This window comes from Amborella trichopoda, chromosome 13, assembly GCF_054954075.1.
Source record: "Amborella trichopoda isolate Santa Cruz 75 chromosome 13, AtrichopodaSantaCruz75HAP2 v2.0, whole genome shotgun sequence".
In the NCBI taxonomy this organism is placed as follows: Eukaryota; Viridiplantae; Streptophyta; class Magnoliopsida; order Amborellales; family Amborellaceae; genus Amborella; species Amborella trichopoda.
In genome coordinates, this window is record NC_142348.1 from 11,021,262 (window position 1) to 11,042,552 (window position 21,291).

A 21,291-nucleotide genomic window follows, 5' to 3' on the forward strand; every position below is an offset into this window, starting at 1 on the left:
CCAAATTTTTCAACCATTTAATCCTTGTAAAAGCTGAATAAAGCTATTTACAGCCTGCAAAAAAAACAAGAAAAATGATCAAAAAATGACAAATTTCAAAAAATCCCGTGAAGAACACTATACAACCCGTGTTCTTCACGGACTCGCTGATTCCGTACGAGTCACTGTACAAAATCGTCCGGTTCTCTTTAGAACCGAACGATTCTCTCTAGAACCGGATGATTCTCGATTTTTTAACCGATACGATCCCTCATAGCGATTTTCGAGTCGAACCGGGGACTCGGCGTTTTTTAAACAATGCTAGTACCATATACACTTACACGCCACGTCGCCTTCACACGCGTCACATTGCACGTGCATGTTTTTCTCTCTTCCGAATGCCATTTTCTTTTGTTGCAGAAGTTTCAGAGAGAGGGTTTTGTGCCCTAGTTGGCGAGAGAGAGTTTTGTGGTTGGCTTTATATGAATTTTGTGCCCTAATTGGTGAAGAAGATGATGTCCCCTAAGCCAAGCTTGGATGTGGGTGATTCTCGTTCTAATGGCCACGCCTGGATAACGAACCAGAGACCTGGATCAGCTTCCTTCAGGTCACATTTTTATCTCCTCTTCTCTTTCTATGGTGCTCCAATATGACTTTATAGCTATTACATGATGGAAAATTTAGAGAAATGGAGTCTATGGATGAATGGGAAGGGTAATTCTCTCTCTCTATGGGCTTGATAACTTGAGGAAATTGGAGTTGCTCTCTCTCTCTAGAATTTTTTGGGGTCTAACCTCTATCTCTGTCTACTGGGGGTTGGAGAAGTTGGGTGTGGGGTTCATGCGTGAATGGATGGTAAATTGCTCTGTACCTGCCTGTAATTTCTTTTGTCATCGAAAGTTAGTGTAATTTAGATCTCATGGGTGAATAGGTCGGGAAATTTAGTTCGTCTTCATCTCGTTGGTGATGAGGAACAGTAGAGTATGGAATACATGGGTTGGGAGAAACACTTCATCTGTCTCTTTTTGCGTCTTTCTCTCTGGGTTTGATATATTTCATTTTCACATTCAAATTGAAATGTTTAGGCAATTGAACTGTTTGGGCTATGCTTTTTCTTTCTCTATCTCTCTCACAATCTCATCTCTATTGATAAATAAAGGACTCTGGGTTAACACATGATATACATGGAGTTGGCAAATTTATCACTCTGTTCCTTTGGAGTTAAAATATCATGATAAATAGATCTCATGATGCAAATGTCTTGAGGAGTCTACAATGATGATTTATGTTTGTATATTGGTCTTCCTATTTCCATATTTCCCTTCATATGACATTTGAGGGACTAACACTTTTTCTATAAATTGGTATGCAGAAGTTATTCAATTTTTATGATTCTGAATCTTGTAGAAAATTTCTGTAGAGGCCTGAGAATTATATTGTCTTTTAGAGTTCTTACTGGATTCTGATGTTTGATTGGAGACATGTGGAGCTCATCCTTGATGGAGAATTGGCTTTAAATCTCATAGATTTTACTGCTATGACTAAAAGAAATCAAGGCGTAACTATTTTACAAAATTCTCTGAAAAGATCTAAACTACGTAGTCTTCAAAGCACATGTGGATAATTGGATTCCAACTTTTATATCAATGTGGTTTGCATGTGGGTGTGAGCGCATGCATAAAATCAATATACATGCATATCTATCCCTGCATACGTAGTAATAACGCTCATATATGATGCTTTCATACTGGATGATGATTTAGTTTCTTTCTGATTTAATATACTAATATAATAAATCACTCAATTTTATGAATTTGGAGTCACTTAACTATACCCCTCTTCAATTTATCCCACAATAATTCCTTAAATAGTCCAAAAGGAACAATTTCACAGATTAATGATAACATAATAGGCATAAATTTGAAGCATTGGATATGATATTGCCAATATAGACTATTACTGATGCAATTGCTACTATGGCTTCTTGGTCTAGACATTAGCTATACCGTATGTGCACATATCTCCTGATTTGGCAGATTCGTTTAAATATTTGCCATTAAAAATCTCCTTATTTGGCAGATTCGTTTTAAATATTTGCCATTAAAACTTATTTTTTTTTAGGAATAGTTCATCATTGACTTCATGACTAGATGTTCATGTGAAGAGGTTTTCTGTCAATTGTGTGACTACTCTGATGGAGAAGATTTGATCATGTAACATGTGGTAGTAATCCTTTGTAAGTAATAATCAGCAGATTGGTTCTGCCTCGTTCCACACTTTAGTGGAACCAAAAGGACATGACCTAATTACCCCCCCCCCCCTCCCCCCGCCCCCAAAAAAAAAGGACATGACCCATGAATAAAAGGACTAGAAAAGAAAAGATAAAATCAACACTAGAAAAGGTCAAGGGAAAAGTGGTTCCCTACTAAGAGTTCTACCATTGCTCGCTCTAAGTAAGCCCCTAATCTATCCTTCAAAAAAAGGGAAAAACCATTCCCAATAATGTGGAAGGCCCTGGTTCCGGTTGGAGCTGTTTCGAACACTGATGAGAAACCCTCTGGTAGCTGTTGGCCACTAGGCCGTATATAAGAATATAAGACTGGAACTACACGATCATACAATAAAAGAGGTCAAGGACTAGGATCAACTTCTGTTCACTTACTATGACCTATAAAACAATTCTTTGGAGCCAAGGGCCCAGAATATTACATGATCCATATTGTATTTCATTTTTTTCCTGATCCTCTTGCTGTCCATGTAGGTGCACTTGAAAATCTTGTAATTTATTTAATTCCACATGTGTCTGGATAGCCCAAAGTCTTGGGTCTTCCAGTTGAAAAACAATGTTGATGAAGAAGTATAGGTGCATTATTGTGTAGTGGGAATTGCAATTTTCCATGAATTTGCCACTTGTCACTCAGCGATGGAACTTTGTTTATTTCCTTTTTTATGGAATGGCAAATTAGATGATATTTCTGTTCCAATGTTTGTGTCTTCTTCTCCCTCTAAATCACACTTCTCCTTGCCAAAAGATAGCCATGGGACTTATGCTACCTCCTATCGGGAGCCACACATGAGACCCATGAGGTCCTCTATCGATTCGAATGTGAACCTGTAAGTGTAAACGGGTCAGGTCGAATCCTGTCAACCCTGACCTAGACCCAATGCGATTGGGTCCGGGTTGGACCTGGACCTCCATCGGGTCGGGTATGGGTCTAAATAATATATTATATATATTATGTTTTATAATATATAAAAACTATTAGTTGTGTGTGTGTGTGTGTGTGTGTGCCTTGACTCGAACCTGACTCATCCCGTTCATGTCTTGAATGGACCCAGACCCAGATCGGATGGGGTTGGATCTAATTTTCCAGTATTTGTGTTCTGAGGACTTGAGTGCTTTTGCGAAGGCCCTTATGGAATCTTTAACAAGATCTTGAAGAAATCCAAGGAGATACACTCTATAATTGACCTTGTTCATCATTCTTTGACACCAATACCTGTAAAATGCTAGTATTGCACTATTAGAGGCCTAAGTTGACATGTTCATGGCCCTTCTCTATGCTTACCTTGGGTTCTAGGCTTCTCTACAATAGAAACTCGAGTCTTAAGAATTTGTGGATAACGTAAGGTATATCAATAACCTTCTTGAGTGAATAACCATATGCATAAAGGCAATGACTTCAACTGGAATCCTGTGTGGGCTTCCCACCAAGATGACAAGTCTTTAGTACTTCATACAATATGGGAAGTCAAGTAATAAAGGTTGTGCTTTCTCCTTCCACGCGCTCTTGCAAATCTTTTGCTATGTTGAAAAAAAAGGTTATGTACATTATTTGCAGGTCTCTATTGTGTTTATTGCCTCTCTTGTGGCTTGAATTCTTTTTACTTTGGGAGTTTGGAACAAGTCATTAGTAGTTCAAGGGCTATTCAAAAGATCTTCTATGTTTGATAGGGAAACAAGTAACTTGCTCCAAAACTTAGGGCTTGATAGGGCTTATCAAGGGTAGACTATCTTATCTGAGATTAATATATTTCTCATAATAGTATTTTGTTAACTGTTCATTATGTACTTGTATTATAGATTATATCAGAAATAAATATACTCTGCATAATGTTATTTTGTCAGCTGTTTGATTCATATCTTGTATTGTGTGTAATATTATTTAGTTATTTAATTTTTTCGATATTTTTAAGTTTTTTTAGTTATTTATTAGTAAAAACATGTAATTTCAGCAAATTACTTTGAATAAAGTGAAATCAACTACTTAAAATGATAAACTTATATGTAAAATTGCCTATATGCTTATCTCAAAACAATTTTACTAGCACATTGCAAAACAACAATGATTCTTTGTGAGAATTAATTTATTGAAATAGTGAATTATCACTAATAACAAGTACATCCAAACATGCCCTTAGTGTACTATCGAGGAAATGCGTTTACTGGAAGAAACATTCTATCGTGGAAGGGAAGTTATCAGTTCACTTCCTTGGGTTTGTTGCAAAGGCAAGGTGGTTCTGAGTTCTTTTATTCCTAAAAAAGGGGTTCCAATGGGTGAGTTCGAGGGTGGTAACAGGCTAAACCAGTTGAGTTTTTTTTGGAGTAGTCTCTCCCTTTCTCTAGTCTTAAGCTAAAAATGATGACAAAGTTGATGACTTGTTGAGGAGAAGATATGTTTTCTCTTTAAGGTAACTTTACGTAGCTCATTACCCCCAAAAAGAAATAAAAAAACTTTAAATGGCTCTGCTATTTTTGATGATGATGAAAATGTTGTTTCTTTTGAATCATGCTGTTGAATTTTTTCAAACTGCTATTGTATGTGTGAATACATGTCCTGCTTCCCTGGTTTAATGGAGTATGGTTGTATGAAGTTGCCGATTGAGTTATATCAAGTCGTGGACCTAGTTTGGCTGTTAGGACTTTCGAGTGGTCAAATCTAGTTGTAGAGTCAAGAGGGGGTTTGGAGTGGTCAAATCTAGTACGGCAGTAAGTTCTTCCGTTACAATTTTTAATTCCATTTTGACCAACACATTCTCAAGATTGTTAGTGGACCTAGGGATTGGTAATCGATATCCTATTTACGATTATTTGTGGTCAGCATTCGTAATGGTTTTTGAAATAAAAATGATCCTAACAAGATGTTGACACTTCAGAATGTACAGAGTGATATTTTTATGGCTTCAGCAAGTTGTCAGAAGTCATATTTGGTTCTGTGACATGCTTGATGGTTAATGCAGTATTTACAAGTTTGAAAATCCTCTTTTTTGGCTAGTTTCTCTTACATTTCATTTGTGGGATCTTCCATGCGAGTCAATGCCTGAAATCACGACTCATGACTAAGCTTTTTTAGTCTGGCAGGTACACCCCCTTGCAGATAATCCATATTATTGGCAACTTTATGAGGATATGGTCGGTTTTCTCCATGTACCTATATGTTACTGAGCAAGGAGCATCAGTCATTGCTTTCCTTTTCACTTGTTTGGTTCCATCATCTATAATCTTTCTAGCTTTGCAAAAGCCATGGAAAGGGCGTGCTTTGTCTAATTCACAGGTCAAGTACTATTTAATCCAACACTGTTTGGACATACAATTCAAATGCTTTAACCATTAAAAATTGCTTTCATGATATGTAAGAGATGACAAACTATTAAGATAAATTACATTTGTATTGTTTAACGGGATGTAATGTTTCAGGTGGTTCCTTCAATTATAAATGGAGGGATAACAGCATTATACTTCATATTTTGGGGGAAGGGCCTGAAATCATGTGGACCGGTCAGGTTGATTTTAATCCTCCAGTTGAAACACCATTTAATTACCGTCTAGATATTTATGACATATATTTGGTTCTTAGACTATATATAGATTTCTTTTTAATCTAGTGCTGAAGTTTCTGATGATGTTGATCTTTGCAATTCTTTGAACTTACAAAGCTTCTGATGTCATTTAGTAATTGGAGAGCGATTGGCACATAGAAATTACACTTTCCTTGCTTCTGGTATCTTGAATGTGATGACTATATACTTCTAGGTTGAACTGATTTTATGTGGCACTGTTGATGAATGTTGTATAAGTTAGTCTGCCTCGGCACCTAGGCAGTGCTTTGTGGTGGGCTGAGGCTCTAGGCTGCTGCGTTGCCATGGAGGGGCTGCTCTAGCATACACCTAGGTGAGCTGGGTGCCACCTAAGTGGCACACATGATCTTGTGTGTGTGTGTGTGTGGGTGAGAGAGAGAGAGAGAGAGAGAGAGAGAGAGAGAGAGATGCAAAGGCATTTTATGAAATATTTTAGAGGAGATGGTTCAACATTTCATCGAATATATGGAAGGCATCTCTTTAGGTAACATACTTTGAAATCTTAAAACTGATAAAATTACTGGAATTTGAGTCCAAACATTTCATTGAGCATTTAGAGGGTATCTTATTTTCTCTCTCATGAGCAAGATGGCATCTCTTACATGTACATGCAAAGTTCATGCTATCCATCTCTCTTTCTATATGTGTATGTGTGTGCACGTGTGCATGTGTGTGTGTGCCTGCATGGGCAGGGGGTGGGGAGGGAGTGGGCTCATATGTGTGTGTGTGTGTGTGTTAACTAGGCATCTATAAGAGGAAGTCTCGTATGTTGTTTGCGGATGACATTTTTGATTGGTGAGACTAGAGGTAGTGTAAATGCAAAGTCAGACTTTGGAGGGGTGCTTTAGAATCTAAAGGTTTTAAAATTAGCCAGACTAAGACCAAATAGGTGGAATGCAAGTTTAGTAAATGGGAACAAAAATGGGGAATCGGTTAAGATTAATGGCCTAGAAGTACCTAAAAAAGATGATTTTTGATATCTTGGGTCGATAATCCATGAGAAAGGAGAGACTGAGGAAAATGTTTCTCACAAAATTAGAGTTGGGTGGACGAACTGGAGATGTGCTTCTGGAGTCGTATGTGATCGTCGCATGCTCATGAAACTGAAGGGAGTGGGCAACAAACCACATAACTGTAGAATGAATGTAGCTGAGATGAGGATGTTGAGATGGATGAGTGACAAAAGACAATGATAGAATTCGGAATGAATATATTGGAGGGAACTTATGGGTAGCTCCAATAGGCATTAAAATGAGGGAAAGTTGACTTTGGTGGTTTGGACATGTGCAGCGTTGATTTGGAATAACACTGGTTAGGTGAGATGATTTGGTTCAAGTGGAAGGCTCTAAAAGAGCAAGGGGGAAGCCCAAAGGACATGAATGGAAGTAGTGAGAAAAGATATTGTAACTTATGGTCTTACTAAGAGTATAGTTCTTGATAGAGTGGAATGACGGAACATGATTCATGTAGGTATATGGATGGACAGAGATGTATATATGTGTGTGTGTGTGCGTGTGTGTATGTAGGGTGGGGTTTGTATAAATTGCACACCTTATAATATACAAGCAAGGTGCACCTCTAAATTTTGCCAGAAGATGCAGTGCCTATGTCGGAAGCCTCACGATGGCTTGCAAATTCATGTTCAATCGTGATTATAAAATTTAAAATTTTAAAAATGATGCAAAACGAGTAGATTTAGAAACACTTGAAAATAGATGGTCTAGATAATTTATTATAAAATGTATTATTTTTGGGACTTGACATTCTTTTCTTTTTTATATCCATACATCTTGAGGTCAAGGTAATCAATTAAAAGGTTTTCTAACTTTTGAACACTCTTTTAACTAGATTTTTGAGGTGTACCTTATTTCTATAATATACGTTTGCACTTTTCACACACACATACACACACGCGTGCGTGCACAAGCACACGCACATGCACACTTTTCTATCCATGACACTTCTATCCCTGCCCTTTTGAGTCTTCCCCTTACCCTTTTAAAACCTTCTACTTGAACCAAATCACCCTTTGTAATTGATGTTGTTCCAGGTCGATGCTGCACCTGGCCACACACACACACACACACTTCTATCCATGTCCTTTTGTGTCTTCCCGTTGCCCTTTTAAAACCTTCCACTTGAACCAAATCACTCTTCGTAACTAATATTGTTCCAGGTCGACGCTGCACATGGCTAGAACACCGAAGTCTACTTTCCCTCATCTTATTGGAGCTACCCCTAAGTTGCCTCTTATGTAGTCATTTTAAATTCTACATTTCTTGTCTTGCCACTCATCCTAACATCCTTATCACAACCATATTAATCTATGCATATGTTGTTTCTTGACTGCCCAACATTCCATCTCATAAAGCATGACTGGTTTTACAACCATGCTATAGAACTTCCCTTTCAGTTTCATTAGTATGAGATGGTCTCATAAAACTCCAAAAGCGCATGTTTTATTTTCTTATAAATTACCTATCTAACAAACAGAAAGCTAGCTGGCTTTGTTATATATCTTTAGCTTTGAATAGTCTGTGAAAGATGAGGGATACTGCTTTTATGAATCCTTGAACAGCTAATAGAGAACAATAAAGTAACCAGGTTTTAGTTTGGGCGATGTCTTATGCATAGTGAAAGATGTTCAAAGAATTCATAAAATATATATCTTAATGATAGAAAATTATTTTTAGAATTTCATTGCAATTGTTAAGGTCCCAAATCATCCCTTTCCTTGGGCTTTTCATGATTTTATCCATCCTGATTTTGAATCTTATACACAAATGCATAATGGGTCTATTTTGGTTGATTTCATCTGGCATCTTTACCTCTGTGGACACGCTAGTGTTCTTCTCATTGCTTTTTCTTACTTGCAGATCTGAACATTGAACTGTGTTTGACTCGATTTATATGTAAAACTTCAGAGCAATAATGGCAGAGTATGCTGGTGCTGTCCTTGGAGTTTTATCGGCATTCTTATATGGACGATGGGGTCGCCTCTGGAAAAAGGTGCTTCTCGGGTTTGAATAGTCTGTAACATGAATCAATGTTTGGTTTTTTACATTTGATTATTTCTTTAGTGCCCTCAGTGTTCATTCATAAGTGAAATCAATGCTTTCAAGGTCTCTTAAGTACTTTGTAATACCGAAACTAGGATGTTCGAAATATAGATGTTATGAAACATTGAATTTGTGACTGTCATTTGATTTATCTTTTAGTAACTAAACCAATGGACTCTGTAATGATCATCCTATAGCCACAGAAGTGATAGACTCTATATCGCCATCACTGTGAAACTAGGATGATTGAAATATAAATGTTATTAAACGTTCAATTTGCGACTCTCATTTGACTCATCTTTTAGTATCTAATCTAATGGACTTTGTAAAGACCATAACCAGTGAAGTGGAAGTTGGAGGCAGAGTGAGACCCACCAGATGGTTCTCACTATATCTCCATCACCGTAAGTCTATCACTTTTGTGGCTATAGTGATGACCCAATGGATTCAACAGTCTATTGGACTATTAAAATACAGTTTTATGCCACAGTTAACAGTTTCAAAAAGAAAATACAGTTTTATGCCTATCAACTATATAGGTTATTGGACTATGAATCCATGATCTTAGTCATTATACTCATGCTATTGATGCCTAGTTGGGATTTCAATTCCACATGTATATGACTTTTCTTGTATGCTAAAAATTTAAAATATCTTGAAATATCAAGTTTCAAAAGCAACGCCTATGTCAAGTTCTACCATATCTATCTGGTTTCCATAAAAAGACTTATTGATGTGAGCTCATTGTAATGGTATATCTAGATTTTGTGAAAAGGCTTTTGATATATGAATGTTCTCTAGGTGGGTGGGCTCCTTGCAATTATGGCAGCATTCTATCTTTTGTCTCAAGGGTGGGCTACAACAACATACTCCCCATTCCATATCCTTCATACTTATTTCAAATTTCATCTGCAAATAACGTGGTAGTAGCAAGCGGTGTTAAAAAAAATGGACCGCCCAGCTCCTAGGCAGCCGCTTAGGCGGTTCAGAAGGCCAGGGCGCATCGCCCAGGTCTAGGTGGCCAAACTGGGTGGTGTTCTCTGGGCGGCCGCCCAGGGCCTGCTCCCCTGCTCAGAGGAAGAAATGTTTATTTATTTATTTATTTGTTTTTTTTTTTTTTTATTCTTTTTAAAGATATAAAATGTTAGAAGGAGGGGTTTTAGGTTCACTTGAAACCTAAACCCACAAAAACCCCTTTTAGAGAGAAAGAAACCTCCAGAAAACTACATTTCATTGGATCGAAGTGTTTCTCAAAGTTCGGAGTTCGTGCAATCAAAGTAAGTGCAAAACTTTATTTTTTAGATTGTTTGATTTATTTTGAGATGTCTTCTTTAGGAGTTAGTCGGAGTGGAGATCCGGGTTTCGAAGTATGGATACATTCCGAATGCAAATGATAAAAATTGCATTAGATGCAATTTTTGTTGGAAAGATATAAAAGGAGGCATAAATCGGTTTAAGAAACATCTTACCGGTATTAAGGGGGATGTTGCTCTTTGTAAAAATGTTCTTGAAGCTAACAGAGAGGAGATTAAGCAATATATAAGTTAGGTAAAACAAAAACAAGAACAAAATCCTTGTCATAGATCTATTTCTGCTACCTCAGGAGAAATGATCCAGGTTGGAAGTATGGGTACAACCCAAAGCCAAATGATAAAAATTGTATAAGGTGTAATTTTTGTGAAAAAGATACCAATGGGGGTATTAGCCGATTCAAGAAACACCTTGCTGGTGTTAGAGGTCATGTTGTTTATTGTACAAAGGTTCTTGAAGCAATTTGGGATGAGGTTAGACATCTTCTGAATTTAGAAGAACCAGAAAAGGATAAAAATAAGCCTTGTTCTATGGAAGTATCTCCTCCAGGTTCTAGTCGGAGTGGTGATCCGGGTTGAAAGTATGGTTATAACCTGAATCCAATGACAAAAATGATACTAATGGGGGTATTTACTAGTTTAAAAAATACTTGCCGATATTAAGGGGGATGTTGCCTTGTGTAAAAATGTTCCTGAGGCTACCAGGGAGGAAAGTATACAATATTTGAGTTCAGAGAGGCACAGAGAAAAGGATAGAGCAGCCAAGACTCCTAAGGCCTCATCTGCACAGACTGTACATACGAGTACGAGGAAGGTAGAAGAAGCAGAGGAGGAAGAGGTAGATTCAGAGAAACAGAGGAGGACGAGCGTTATTGTAAGGGCTCAGACTCTTCTGCATGGATTCCTAACCGTCGTGTGTGTAATTCTTGCCTGACCGCCGCTTGCGTAATTCTTGACCTTTCTGTGTGTGTAAATTCCTGACCGCCGTGACTACTGTGTGTGAGTTTTTCTGGCACCGCGTGTGTTCTATCTAGCCGCTATGCGTAACGTTTTACCACAATATGTGGTTGAATAGGGTGGTCCAGGGGGGGGCTTCCTCTTCATTTTCTCCCCGTTCTTTTCCTCACCCATGTGATGCCACCTCACCCATATGCTACCACCTCATTGCCACCTTACCCCCATGCATGTGTGCCACATCAGCTCATGCATGTGGCCACCTTCTCTCTCTTTTTGCTTGCAAGCGACTTGGCCTTGCATGCAGCCCTCTCTCTCTCTCCCCCTTTAATTTATAAAAGGCCCTCCCCCAACCCATTCACCTTTGCTCTCTCTCTCTCTCACCCACGTTTTCCCTTTTTAGACTTTAGAACCTTAGGCATTGAAGCCACTCTAAGGAACTTGACTAGGGAAGGGAGTTGGAATCCCATGGTGCATGTAAGTAGGATCTTCCCCATGCTTTCATGCCTTGTGTGATGCATGTTCAATCTATTGCTAAAGTATGAAATTGATTTGTGTTTTTTAGTGATGCATGCTTGATTTGTTGGTAAGAACATGAAGTGTGATTATGCATATGCTTTTCAGATTATGCATATGCTTGTGAAAATGGGGGTGGAGTTATGTTGTCTAAATCTGGTTAAGAATTCCTGCAATTTTCCAGAAATCAGTATTCTCTGTAAATTGTACTTTTTGCCGACTTTTATATGTCCAAATGAGTCCAAATTTGATTCAAATAAAAGATGGGTGAGTTCTCTTCAATTGTTCTTAAGGTTGCAGAGTGAGATTCTTTATGAATTGGGAGATACGCTACATTTTCCAAAAGAATGTCACTTGAAATTTTGAGATTTTCCAGAAAACTACGCTCTCTGTGCATTGCACTTTTCACCAACTTTTATATGTCTAAATGAGTTCAAATTTGATTCAAATAAAAGATGGGTGAGTTCTTTTCAATTGTTTTTAAGGTTGCAGAGTGAGATTCTTTATGAATTGGGGATAGGATACATTTTTCAAAAGAGTGTCACCTGAAATTCTAAGATTTTCCAGAAAACTACACTCTCTGTGTATTGCACTTTTCACCGACTTTTATATGTCCAAATGAGTTCAAATTTGATTCAAATGAAAGATAGGTGAGTCCTCTTCAAGGTTTCTTTTGGTTGTAGGGTGAAATTCTTCATGGTTTGAGACCTATGCCATTGATATGATATATGTAATGTGATATGTTATAAGTATTGTGATTTCATATGTGAGCATGGATTTGCCACATAATGTGATATAATGTGTAAGCATAATATGATATAATGTGTAAGCATGATGCGATATGTGTGTGAGCATGGACTTGCCGCATGATGTGTGTGATATAATGTGTAAGCATGATGAGATATGTGTGTGAGCATGGACTTGCCGCATGATGTGTGATATAATGTGATAAGACATGTTTATGAACTAGTAAATGTGCATGGTTGTATTAAGATGTGCTTGTGGTGCAATGAATGTTTACGATACAGTGAATGTTTATGAAATATTAAATGTGCATAATTGCGATAAGGCATGCTTATGAGCTAGTGAGTGCTTATGAAATAGTGAATGTTTATGAAATATTGAATGTGCATGTTGTAATAGGACATGCTTATGAAATGAAAGTATGCCCTGAAATGAAAGTGTGATCTGAAATGTGTATGTACTATGTGCTATGTGATAATGTGCATAGTATCCCTTATCACATAGCACATACACATTTTAGATCAAACTTTCATTTCATAAGCATGTCCTATTACAAAATGCACATTCAATATTTCATAAGCATGTCCTATTACAAAATGCACATTCAATATTTCATAAACATTCACTATTTTATAAGCACTCACTATCTCATAAGCATGCGTATCGCAATTATGCACATTTAATATTTCATAAACATTCACTGTTTCGTAAACATTCATTGCACCACAAGCACATCTTAATACAACCATGCACATTTACTAGTTTATAAACATGTCTTGTCACATTATGATTACACATTATATCACACATCGTGCGGCAAGTCCATGCTCACACATCATATCTCATCATGCTTACACATTATATCATATTATGCTTACACATTATATCACATTAAGTGGTAAGTCCATGCTCACATATGAAATCATAGTACATATCACTTATCACATATCACACTACATATATCATATCGGTGGCATAAATCTCAAACCATGAAGAATTTCACTCTACAACCAAAAGCAACATTGAAGAGGATGACTCACCTATATTTCATTTGAATCAAAGTCGGTGAAAAGTGCAATGCACAGAGAGTGTAGTTTTTTGGAAAATCTTAGAATTTTAGGTGACACTCTTTTGGAAACTGTAGCCTATCTCCCAATTCATAAAGAATCTCACTCTGCAACCTTAAGAACAATTGAAGATAACTCACCCATCTTTTATTTGAATCAAATTTGAACTCATTTGGACATATAAAAGTTGTTGTAAAGTGCAAATGCACATAGAGTAGTTTTTTGAAAAATTTCAGGTGACACTCTTTAAAATTTCAGGTGACACTCTTTTGAAAAATGTAGCCCATCTCCCAATTCATAAAGAATCTCACTCTGCAACCTTAAGAACAATTGAAGAGAACTCACCCATCTTTTATTTGAATCAAATTTGGATTCATTTGGACATATAAAAGTCGGTGAAAAGTGCAATTTACAAAGAATACAAATTGCAAGAACTCTTAACCAAATTTAGACAACATAACTCCACCCCCTTTTTCACAAGCATATGCATAATCACACTTCAATTTCATGTTCTTACCAATAAATCAAGCATGCATCGCTAAAAAACACAAATCAATTTCATACTTTAGCAATAGATTGAACATGCATCACACAAGGCATGAAAGCATGGGGAAAATCCTACGTACATGCACCATGGGATTCCAACTCCCTTCCCTAGTCAAGTTCCTTAGAGTGGCTTTAGTGCCTAAGGTTCTAAAGTCTAAAAGGGGAAAACGTGGGTGAGAGAGAGAGCGAAGGTAAATGGGCTGGGGGAGGCCTTTTATAAATTAAGGGGGGAGAGAGAGAGAGGGCTGCATACAAGGCCAAGTGGCTTGCATGCAAAAAGAGAGAGAGAAGGTGGCCACATGCTTGAGCTGATGTGGCACACATGCACGGGGTAAGGTGGCAGCACATGGGTGAGGTGGCATCACATGGGTGAGGAAATGAAGAGCAAGTCCCCCCCTGGACCACCTTATTCAACCGCACACCGCGGTAAAACGTTATGCATGGATGTTAGACATAACGCACGCGTCTCCAAGAAAACACACACACAGTGGTCAGGAATTTACACACACAGAAAGGTCAAGAATTACGCACGCGGCAGTCAGGCAAGAATTACGCACACGACAGTTAGGAATTCCATGCAGAAGAGTCTGGGCCCTGACAATTATATTGAAGAGGGAGATGACTCTAATGATGATGGCCTCGACTCTGATGCATATGATGAGGCTTTCCCTATTGATATTCCTTTTGATGATGACGACTGAAGACTCTTGGTGTTGAGTGTTAACTGTTTTGTTGAGTCATGAGTGTTGGCTTTTGTTAGACTGTATAGTTTCTATATATTTTTGTTGTGTTGAGTGTTGACTTTTAAAACCTACACTTGTATGGTTTTACAGTTTACTGTTTTAACAATATGGATTATCAAAATTCTCTTCTCGATGTCTGTCTTTTTTTTTTTTTCAACTTGGAATATGGTATATTGGTATGTTTTTTTCAATTGGGCAGCCGCCGGTTCTGGGCGCTCGCCTAGGCGCTGGGCGGCTTGGACCCCTCAGGCCTCCTAGGACCCACCTAGCGCTTTTTGATACACTGGTAGCAAGGGATATAACTTTGCTAGCCAAGATATTATACATTTATTTCAGTGGTGCAACCTCTCTAAAGAATTCATGCTTCGCCAAGTTGGTATGCTTAACTATGAGATACCTTCCAAAGGTAGTCTGGGAACAGATTCGAGTACTCAGACAGATCAACCCTTGGAAATTAAAACAATGACAGTCCCAATCATTGCTGGAATTTTATCAGCATTGAGACGGGTGATTGCTCGACGTGTTTCACTCAAGGTATGTTTCATTAGTTTATTTTTTTGGCGATTCTATCTATGAAATTTATGAAGGGATTTTACCCATTCCTTACTTGGTATCCAATTTTTGTCTTTCAGAATCAGCTGAAAAGGCGACTGCATGCAATAACAATTACTTCCGCTACTTGTTTTCTCTTTCCTTTGGCCATGTGGGAGATGCTTTTAGTAAGTTTGATTGCCTTATTTCGGCATATTCATTGGGAAGAGCACCCTGCATTAAATCTTTTTTTGTTGATGATTGCCAATTACCATTATTGTGTTCCCGAACCGGGTCGCCTAAATATGCATGCCTCTATTGTGCTTTTCTTTGGAAACCATTTATTGCGAACTGGATCGCCTAATATGCATTTCTTGATTGTGCTTTTCTTTGGAGACAATGTAGGGGCCAACTGCTGAGCGGGGCATAAAGCCTTCTTTCCCAACTTGGGCTTATTTGAGCATGACTCTTTTTGGGATCATTTTTGTCTACTATGTTGACAATATTGCTGAAGAGAGGTAATGCCTTTATAGTTTTCCATCAAACGTTAGTCACTATCTCATCAAATGGTTTTCTATAATATTTCATCTGATGACTTTCTATAATTTTTTACAAGTTATGGTCTCCATTTAGTTATCTTTAAGGATTTAGTTATGAGTGGAAGGCTTGCACGAATTGTTTGGAAAGTAAGGATAGTGTTAGGCATCAAAGCTCGAGTTTTGAGGCTCAAGGTAAAAGGTGAAGAGAGCTATTGGCAATGAAATGGGCTGAATCAGTTGGCTCAGGTATTGCAAGATGCTAAATTCATTTAAGAAGTGGCCTTGATGTTAATTTAATCTAGTAGTGTAATTATTTGAAGCTTGACTTCAATAATTAATTTGGTTATTAGGAGTGGCATTTCAGCTGTAAATCTGTCTCAGAGATCAAAGGGGAGTTTTTATTATCTGGATCAACAATGTCAACTTTGGCTGTGAGATGACTAATTCTGGTTCCTGGAGTTGGCTGTGATTTCCTTGGGTGTGCAGTATTTAATGGAGAATGTTAATTACTATGGGAAAGTATACTAAGTCCATTAAATTAGGGTAGTATAATAAGTGTTCATTTGGGTCATTGTTCATGAAATGATGCACAGCAGTGGAGTGCAATCCACTAAAACAGGAGATGGCCCTAACGGTGGCTCCTACTCTGCATCGCTGTCCATTTCAGTGGACCTCATCACTGTCCATTTAAGTGGACAATGATGGCCACAATGGGATATGGTTTTTCAAAGTCTATTGGATTACAGTAGACTACTTTCCCTAGGTGTGATTGGGAATGACTAGGTCCTTGGATGACAACCATGGATAAGCTTTTCCCTTTCATCATGGCAAGCTCCTTTTTTTTGTAGTTTATTGGGTAATGTGCTGGCTCTTAATAGAGCAAAATGGCGGGCCCAATTAGTTGGGAAAAGGCTTTGACGATGATGATGATGATTGGATAATGTGTTGGGCAGTGTCTTGCCTAGAAGCAAGCATTGATTAGCTCTTTCCTCTTAGTCGTTATTCACACTGGTTGGTTGCAAACCACAAGATTGCATTCTTTCTGGTTTCTGCAGGACAACAGAACTGGTGTTGAGAATTCCGGGGCATTTTTGGACCATATGCTACTGAGGTTAGTTGATGCTATGGTTCAGGGGCCCTTTATTCTTCAATTTGGAGTTGATGTGTCTCTTAAATCTCTTTCTTATTTATTGAATAGTTTAATAACTGATAAACTGGAGAACTGGAATCAAGACACAGCTGAGCTACCCAACTTAGAAACCTTAGGTTGAATTGTACCCAAGTCAAGTGAAGTCTATCGAGTCTGTAATTAGACATGAACTTAATTAAAACTGATTGATAATTTTCTTGCTGATCACACTCTCTTTCTCATTGTTTAGAGTATGTTTTTAGACCCTTTAAAGCCTGGAATGGTGGTTTCTATACTTGTTTTCATTGCCTAGATGAAGCATTTTCTAGTTTTAATGGTGGAATTTAAATATACTTGTCAGTTATGTTTGCTAGAAATATGTGTAATTGTTTTCTGAATTCCTTTCATTTCCTTTTTTCGTAAGGGGGATTTGTTTCATGGAACTTCCATACACTTCGGAAGCTGTGGCTTCCAAATCAATGCTGCATTTCCAACAAATGCAGGGAACTGCAATAGTTCTGGAAGCTCCAGCTTCCAGTAAACAAACACTCAACCTTTTAGCAAGGAAAGGTGGAAGGCGGAGGTAGGGGGAGAGAGAGGGAGGGAGCCATGTGCATAGGCACACACATAGGTAGTCACATGGATTATAATATTCCTGTCTTATTTGTTATTTTTTATATTTTGTTAATTTGTTGCAAGGAAACTTACACACTACCTGTTCCACCTTGCCTTGGTCTAAAGCACCTTTATGCCTCTCCTCTTTTGACAACTTTCCTCTAATTGCACTTTAAATATCTGGTGTATTTTATTGTACTGCATTTTTTGTGGATAAACATAGTTGCACATTATCTAGTGACTTTCTATATTGCACTGAGAGTAAGTTCATGTGTGCTGAGTGGTTCTTGTGGTCTTCGGAATGAAATTGTAGTTGATGGAACTCTTGTTTGGCTTCAGGTTGCATCTAGTAGTTTCTTCTCCTCGACATCTGATGGTTACTGGCATTTGTATTATTGTTTTGGAGATTGCATACAAAAGGGACTTCTCTATTCTTGGTTTCCTGATTTGCTCCCTGTTCTTGGGTGTGGGTATGTATCACTGGAACTTTTCTTTTTCTGATTAACAAATAAACCAAATTGCAGCAATGTTTCTTATGCTTTTATTTCTTATTTCCAACAATAATATTTATGGTTTTCTGTAAATATCACGCACTGCTTAGATTCATGGATTTATGCCACGTTGAAAGGAGCTTGTGGGCTTTGCTCCCTTTAGGTTTGATCTCCGGTGTACCAGACCCCCTTATGCTGGTTATGAAAGAAATGGGCACAACCTCCATAAGAATTCTAGGAAGAACTCTGTTGATGATCTTATACGAGCTGCGCCTCTATTTCAGAGGTTTTATTTGATCCTGTGCAAGCATGCTGACTACTTTGTGGCTTGCACTGGTTCTTGACAAACAACATTTTACATGCTGCTTGTGTTATGTTTGTGAATTATTTAAGGCAGACAACTGCTAAACAATTCTATAGCAAGGTGTGTGAGTTTATTCTCTTGGAAACTCATAGAACTGGCATTGTCATGTACCACGCTTCTCTCAGGAGGTCTATTGTGCCATAGTCCAGTTTGCTGGGTGAATGCTTTAGAAGCATTCACCGTTCTTCCAAATTAGTATCATATTTAATATTAGAGAACATATGTTTGTGGTGTTAGCGTATACATGGTTTTTAGTATGTCTTTCATTAGATTGATTTTACAATATTCTTATTTTTCTTTGCTATCGGTCTTTTGTCCTTTTCATTGCTCCTAGCAATTCAGCAAAAAATTGTTTAATTGTTATCAACATTTTCTTCTTTTCTCATTTTCCAAATGAATTTGGTTTGATGATCTTATTTATTTAAACGTGCAGGGATTTATGAAGCAACTTCTCTGGAACGAACCAAGAAGGATCCTATTCATCTTGAAGGTCTGCCAGATGGGGCTTTTGATAGTCAGATGCCATTGTCTCCTCTTCCCACTTAGCTTGAAGTATGTATTCAATAACCCCTATGGTGTTAATCCATTTTTTTCCCCTCTTAATTCTTTCTTACTTGCATTGCTCAATAAGTTGCTTTTGGGTTATGAAGAGGTTAGCTTTTCGATTGGTGGTATCTAATTATTTTGTCTGTGAAATTTGGAATTGAAGCTGATTAGCTTCAACAAGAAAATAAAGAAGAATGTGAAGAGAAAATTTTGTGAAGTCATCATAACTCTTTATCTGAAAAAGAAAAAGAAGAAAGTCATTGTCAAATTATTGAAGCATATTCAGAGTATTGTCAGTGACAAACCTTAGTTTATGTATACTTCTTGGATTAGATATTTTTTGTTTTGATCGGTTTGGATGAGGTCATTGAACGTTCATTAGGATAACATCAAGTTTTTGTTAGGTGAGACATGTATGTTCATGTCTTTGGATATTCCAATATTCTTTACTCAGTCACCATTTATTTCTTTTGATTTCTGATTGTTCTACTTTTTTCTTTATTTTATGTCTTCTGGCAACCCATCAGTGATCAAGTGTAAATGTATAAAGAAAAGAAAAGAATGTATAAATGTATTAAGTGTAAATATATAAAGAAAAGAAAAACAGTTGCCCAAGTTTCATCATAATTATCATCTAAACTTTATCCCAATTATTTGAGGTCCGCTACATGAATTATGTTCCTTCATTCTTCTTTATCAAGGGCCACGTAGGTTCATGATTCATAATAACATGTTGCAAAGTTTACACTGGCTGCCTACCCAACCCGACCCACCTCCTATACATGGACTTGGGATGGGTTAAGGGAAAGTTTAAGGTCCTCACCTTTTTTGGACCTACCTTGCCCAAGTCATCTGTCAATTTTTTTTGCAGGATTGAGCAGTCTTACTTGAAGTAGCTCAAAGGTGGACGTATGGTTTATCTGAAATCTCCAATGCTGCAAACTCTAAGGCTATCATGGATTATGAATTCATCGCATGATTAGTGGGGGTTTTCTGGTTACTGCCAAACAGAATCAGTTCGAAAGTTCTTTTACTTTTTCTCTTCTTTTTTTTTTTTTTGGAAACTTAGAGAATTTGTTGGGGCCATTGCTCTTACTGTATGTACAAAGCAATTCTTAAGATGAATATAAGTTAGATTTACTACGTTTGATTGGACAGATTCCTGGCACATATGTCTTTTGAATAGCATTCATAAGATCGTTGAAAGTGTTGGCTGATACGTTTCAAAATCTTCCTCCGTAAGGAAATCTCAGGCCCTCAATTCTTGTTTATCGAAGACCTCAGATAATGGAAAGCATATTATTGGGACAGGACTACACTCCAGGCAGCGAGAAAGTAACCTGGTCTTATATGCAAGCTAGACTTTGCAAAAATCTACAATAGAGTGGAATGAGACTATTTGAATATGAAGAAGTTGGTTTTATATGCAAGCTGGACTTCGAAAAAATCTACAATAGAGTGGAATGAGACTATTTGAATATGAAGTGGGTGGGCTTGGTGGTCGCTGCAGGTTTTTGATGAAGGACCTCTCTACAGCCCACTGTAAATTAGTGGGTTTCTTCAAAGCATCAAGGGGTATTCAGTTGGGAGATCATCGCAATGCCTTTATAGTTTACAATAGTGGCAGAATCTTTTAATTTGATACTTAAACCTGTATTCGAAAAAGGTGGGCCGGTTTTGTGGTATCACGAGATGGGCCTTTGATGTCACACTCGCACGAATACATTGGTTTTCTGTGATGCTGCATCCTGCAAGTCACAAACCAAAGCAGCTTCATTAGAAAATCAAAAGCAGTGGATGGAAAATTAACAGAATGATTGAATGTGCTTACTACTTTCCAAGAACTGAAAAAAATCTCGAGAAGCTTAAAAGATAATTAGCCTTTAGAAATCTGGGCTCAATATCACTAATTTTAAAACAGCATAGAGTAGACAGTAAAACTACTATGCTAATCTCTGTACTCAGTGGTCCAGTTCTTTAGCTTTTGTCGCCCCTATTTGATATCATCAGCGTATGAACTTTTGGATGATATGGTTTTTATTACCTCTATTTTGATATTTTGGTTTCAAAAACAATTAAAAGCGCATATACTATGCTCTTTCGTGAGCATGGTTTGCTTCTCCTCCCTAGGTTACCTCACCTATTTGGGAGGATTTTTCGATCTGAGATTTTGGGAACCACCCCAAAATCATTAGATGATAATTCTCAAAAGAAAAATTTTGAAATTTGAGGATTATTCTCAAATAAAAAAAATTTAAAATTTGAGTTTTCTAACACTTAGATATCACCCTCTGAAAAC

General features: G+C 37.5%; 1 protein-coding gene across 6 annotated transcripts; it reads left to right on the plus strand.

Moving 5' to 3' along the window:
• Window positions 1-397: 397 nt before the first annotated feature.
• Window positions 398-20,149, plus strand: LOC18432140 (zinc transporter). 6 transcript variants are annotated; one of them, XR_016046894.1, is made up of 12 exons: window positions 398-586; window positions 5,342-5,534; window positions 5,678-5,763; window positions 8,763-8,847; window positions 9,699-9,776; window positions 15,174-15,311; window positions 15,410-15,496; window positions 15,705-15,826; window positions 16,903-16,958; window positions 17,931-18,061; window positions 18,880-18,998; window positions 19,864-20,149. XR_016046894.1 is itself a non-coding variant. In XM_088854913.1 (11 exons), the coding sequence occupies exons 1-10, from the start codon at window positions 492-494 to the stop codon at window positions 18,990-18,992; spliced, it is 1,119 nt and encodes a 372-aa protein (XP_088711039.1). In that variant the 5' UTR covers window positions 398-491; the 3' UTR covers window positions 18,993-18,998; window positions 19,864-20,149. The 6 variants fall into 6 exon arrangements, 2 of the variants coding, with proteins under 2 accessions (XP_088711039.1, XP_088711040.1); XR_016046892.1 differs by having other exon boundaries at window positions 15,714-15,826; window positions 17,401-18,061; XR_016046891.1 differs by having other exon boundaries at window positions 15,714-15,826.
• Window positions 20,150-21,291: the final 1,142 nt, after the last annotated feature.

Coding starts and splice junctions, on each gene's coding strand:
- LOC18432140 (XM_088854913.1), top strand. CDS start 492: ATGATGTCCCCTAAGCCAAGCTTGGATGTGGGTGATTCTCGTTCTAAT. Junction 9,777..15,173: donor CAACAACATACTCCCCATTC/CATATCCTTCAT, acceptor AACTATGAGATA/CCTTCCAAAGGTAGTCTGGG. Junction 15,497..15,713: donor CCATGTGGGAGATGCTTTTA/GTAAGTTTGATT, acceptor GAGACAATGTAG/GGGCCAACTGCTGAGCGGGG.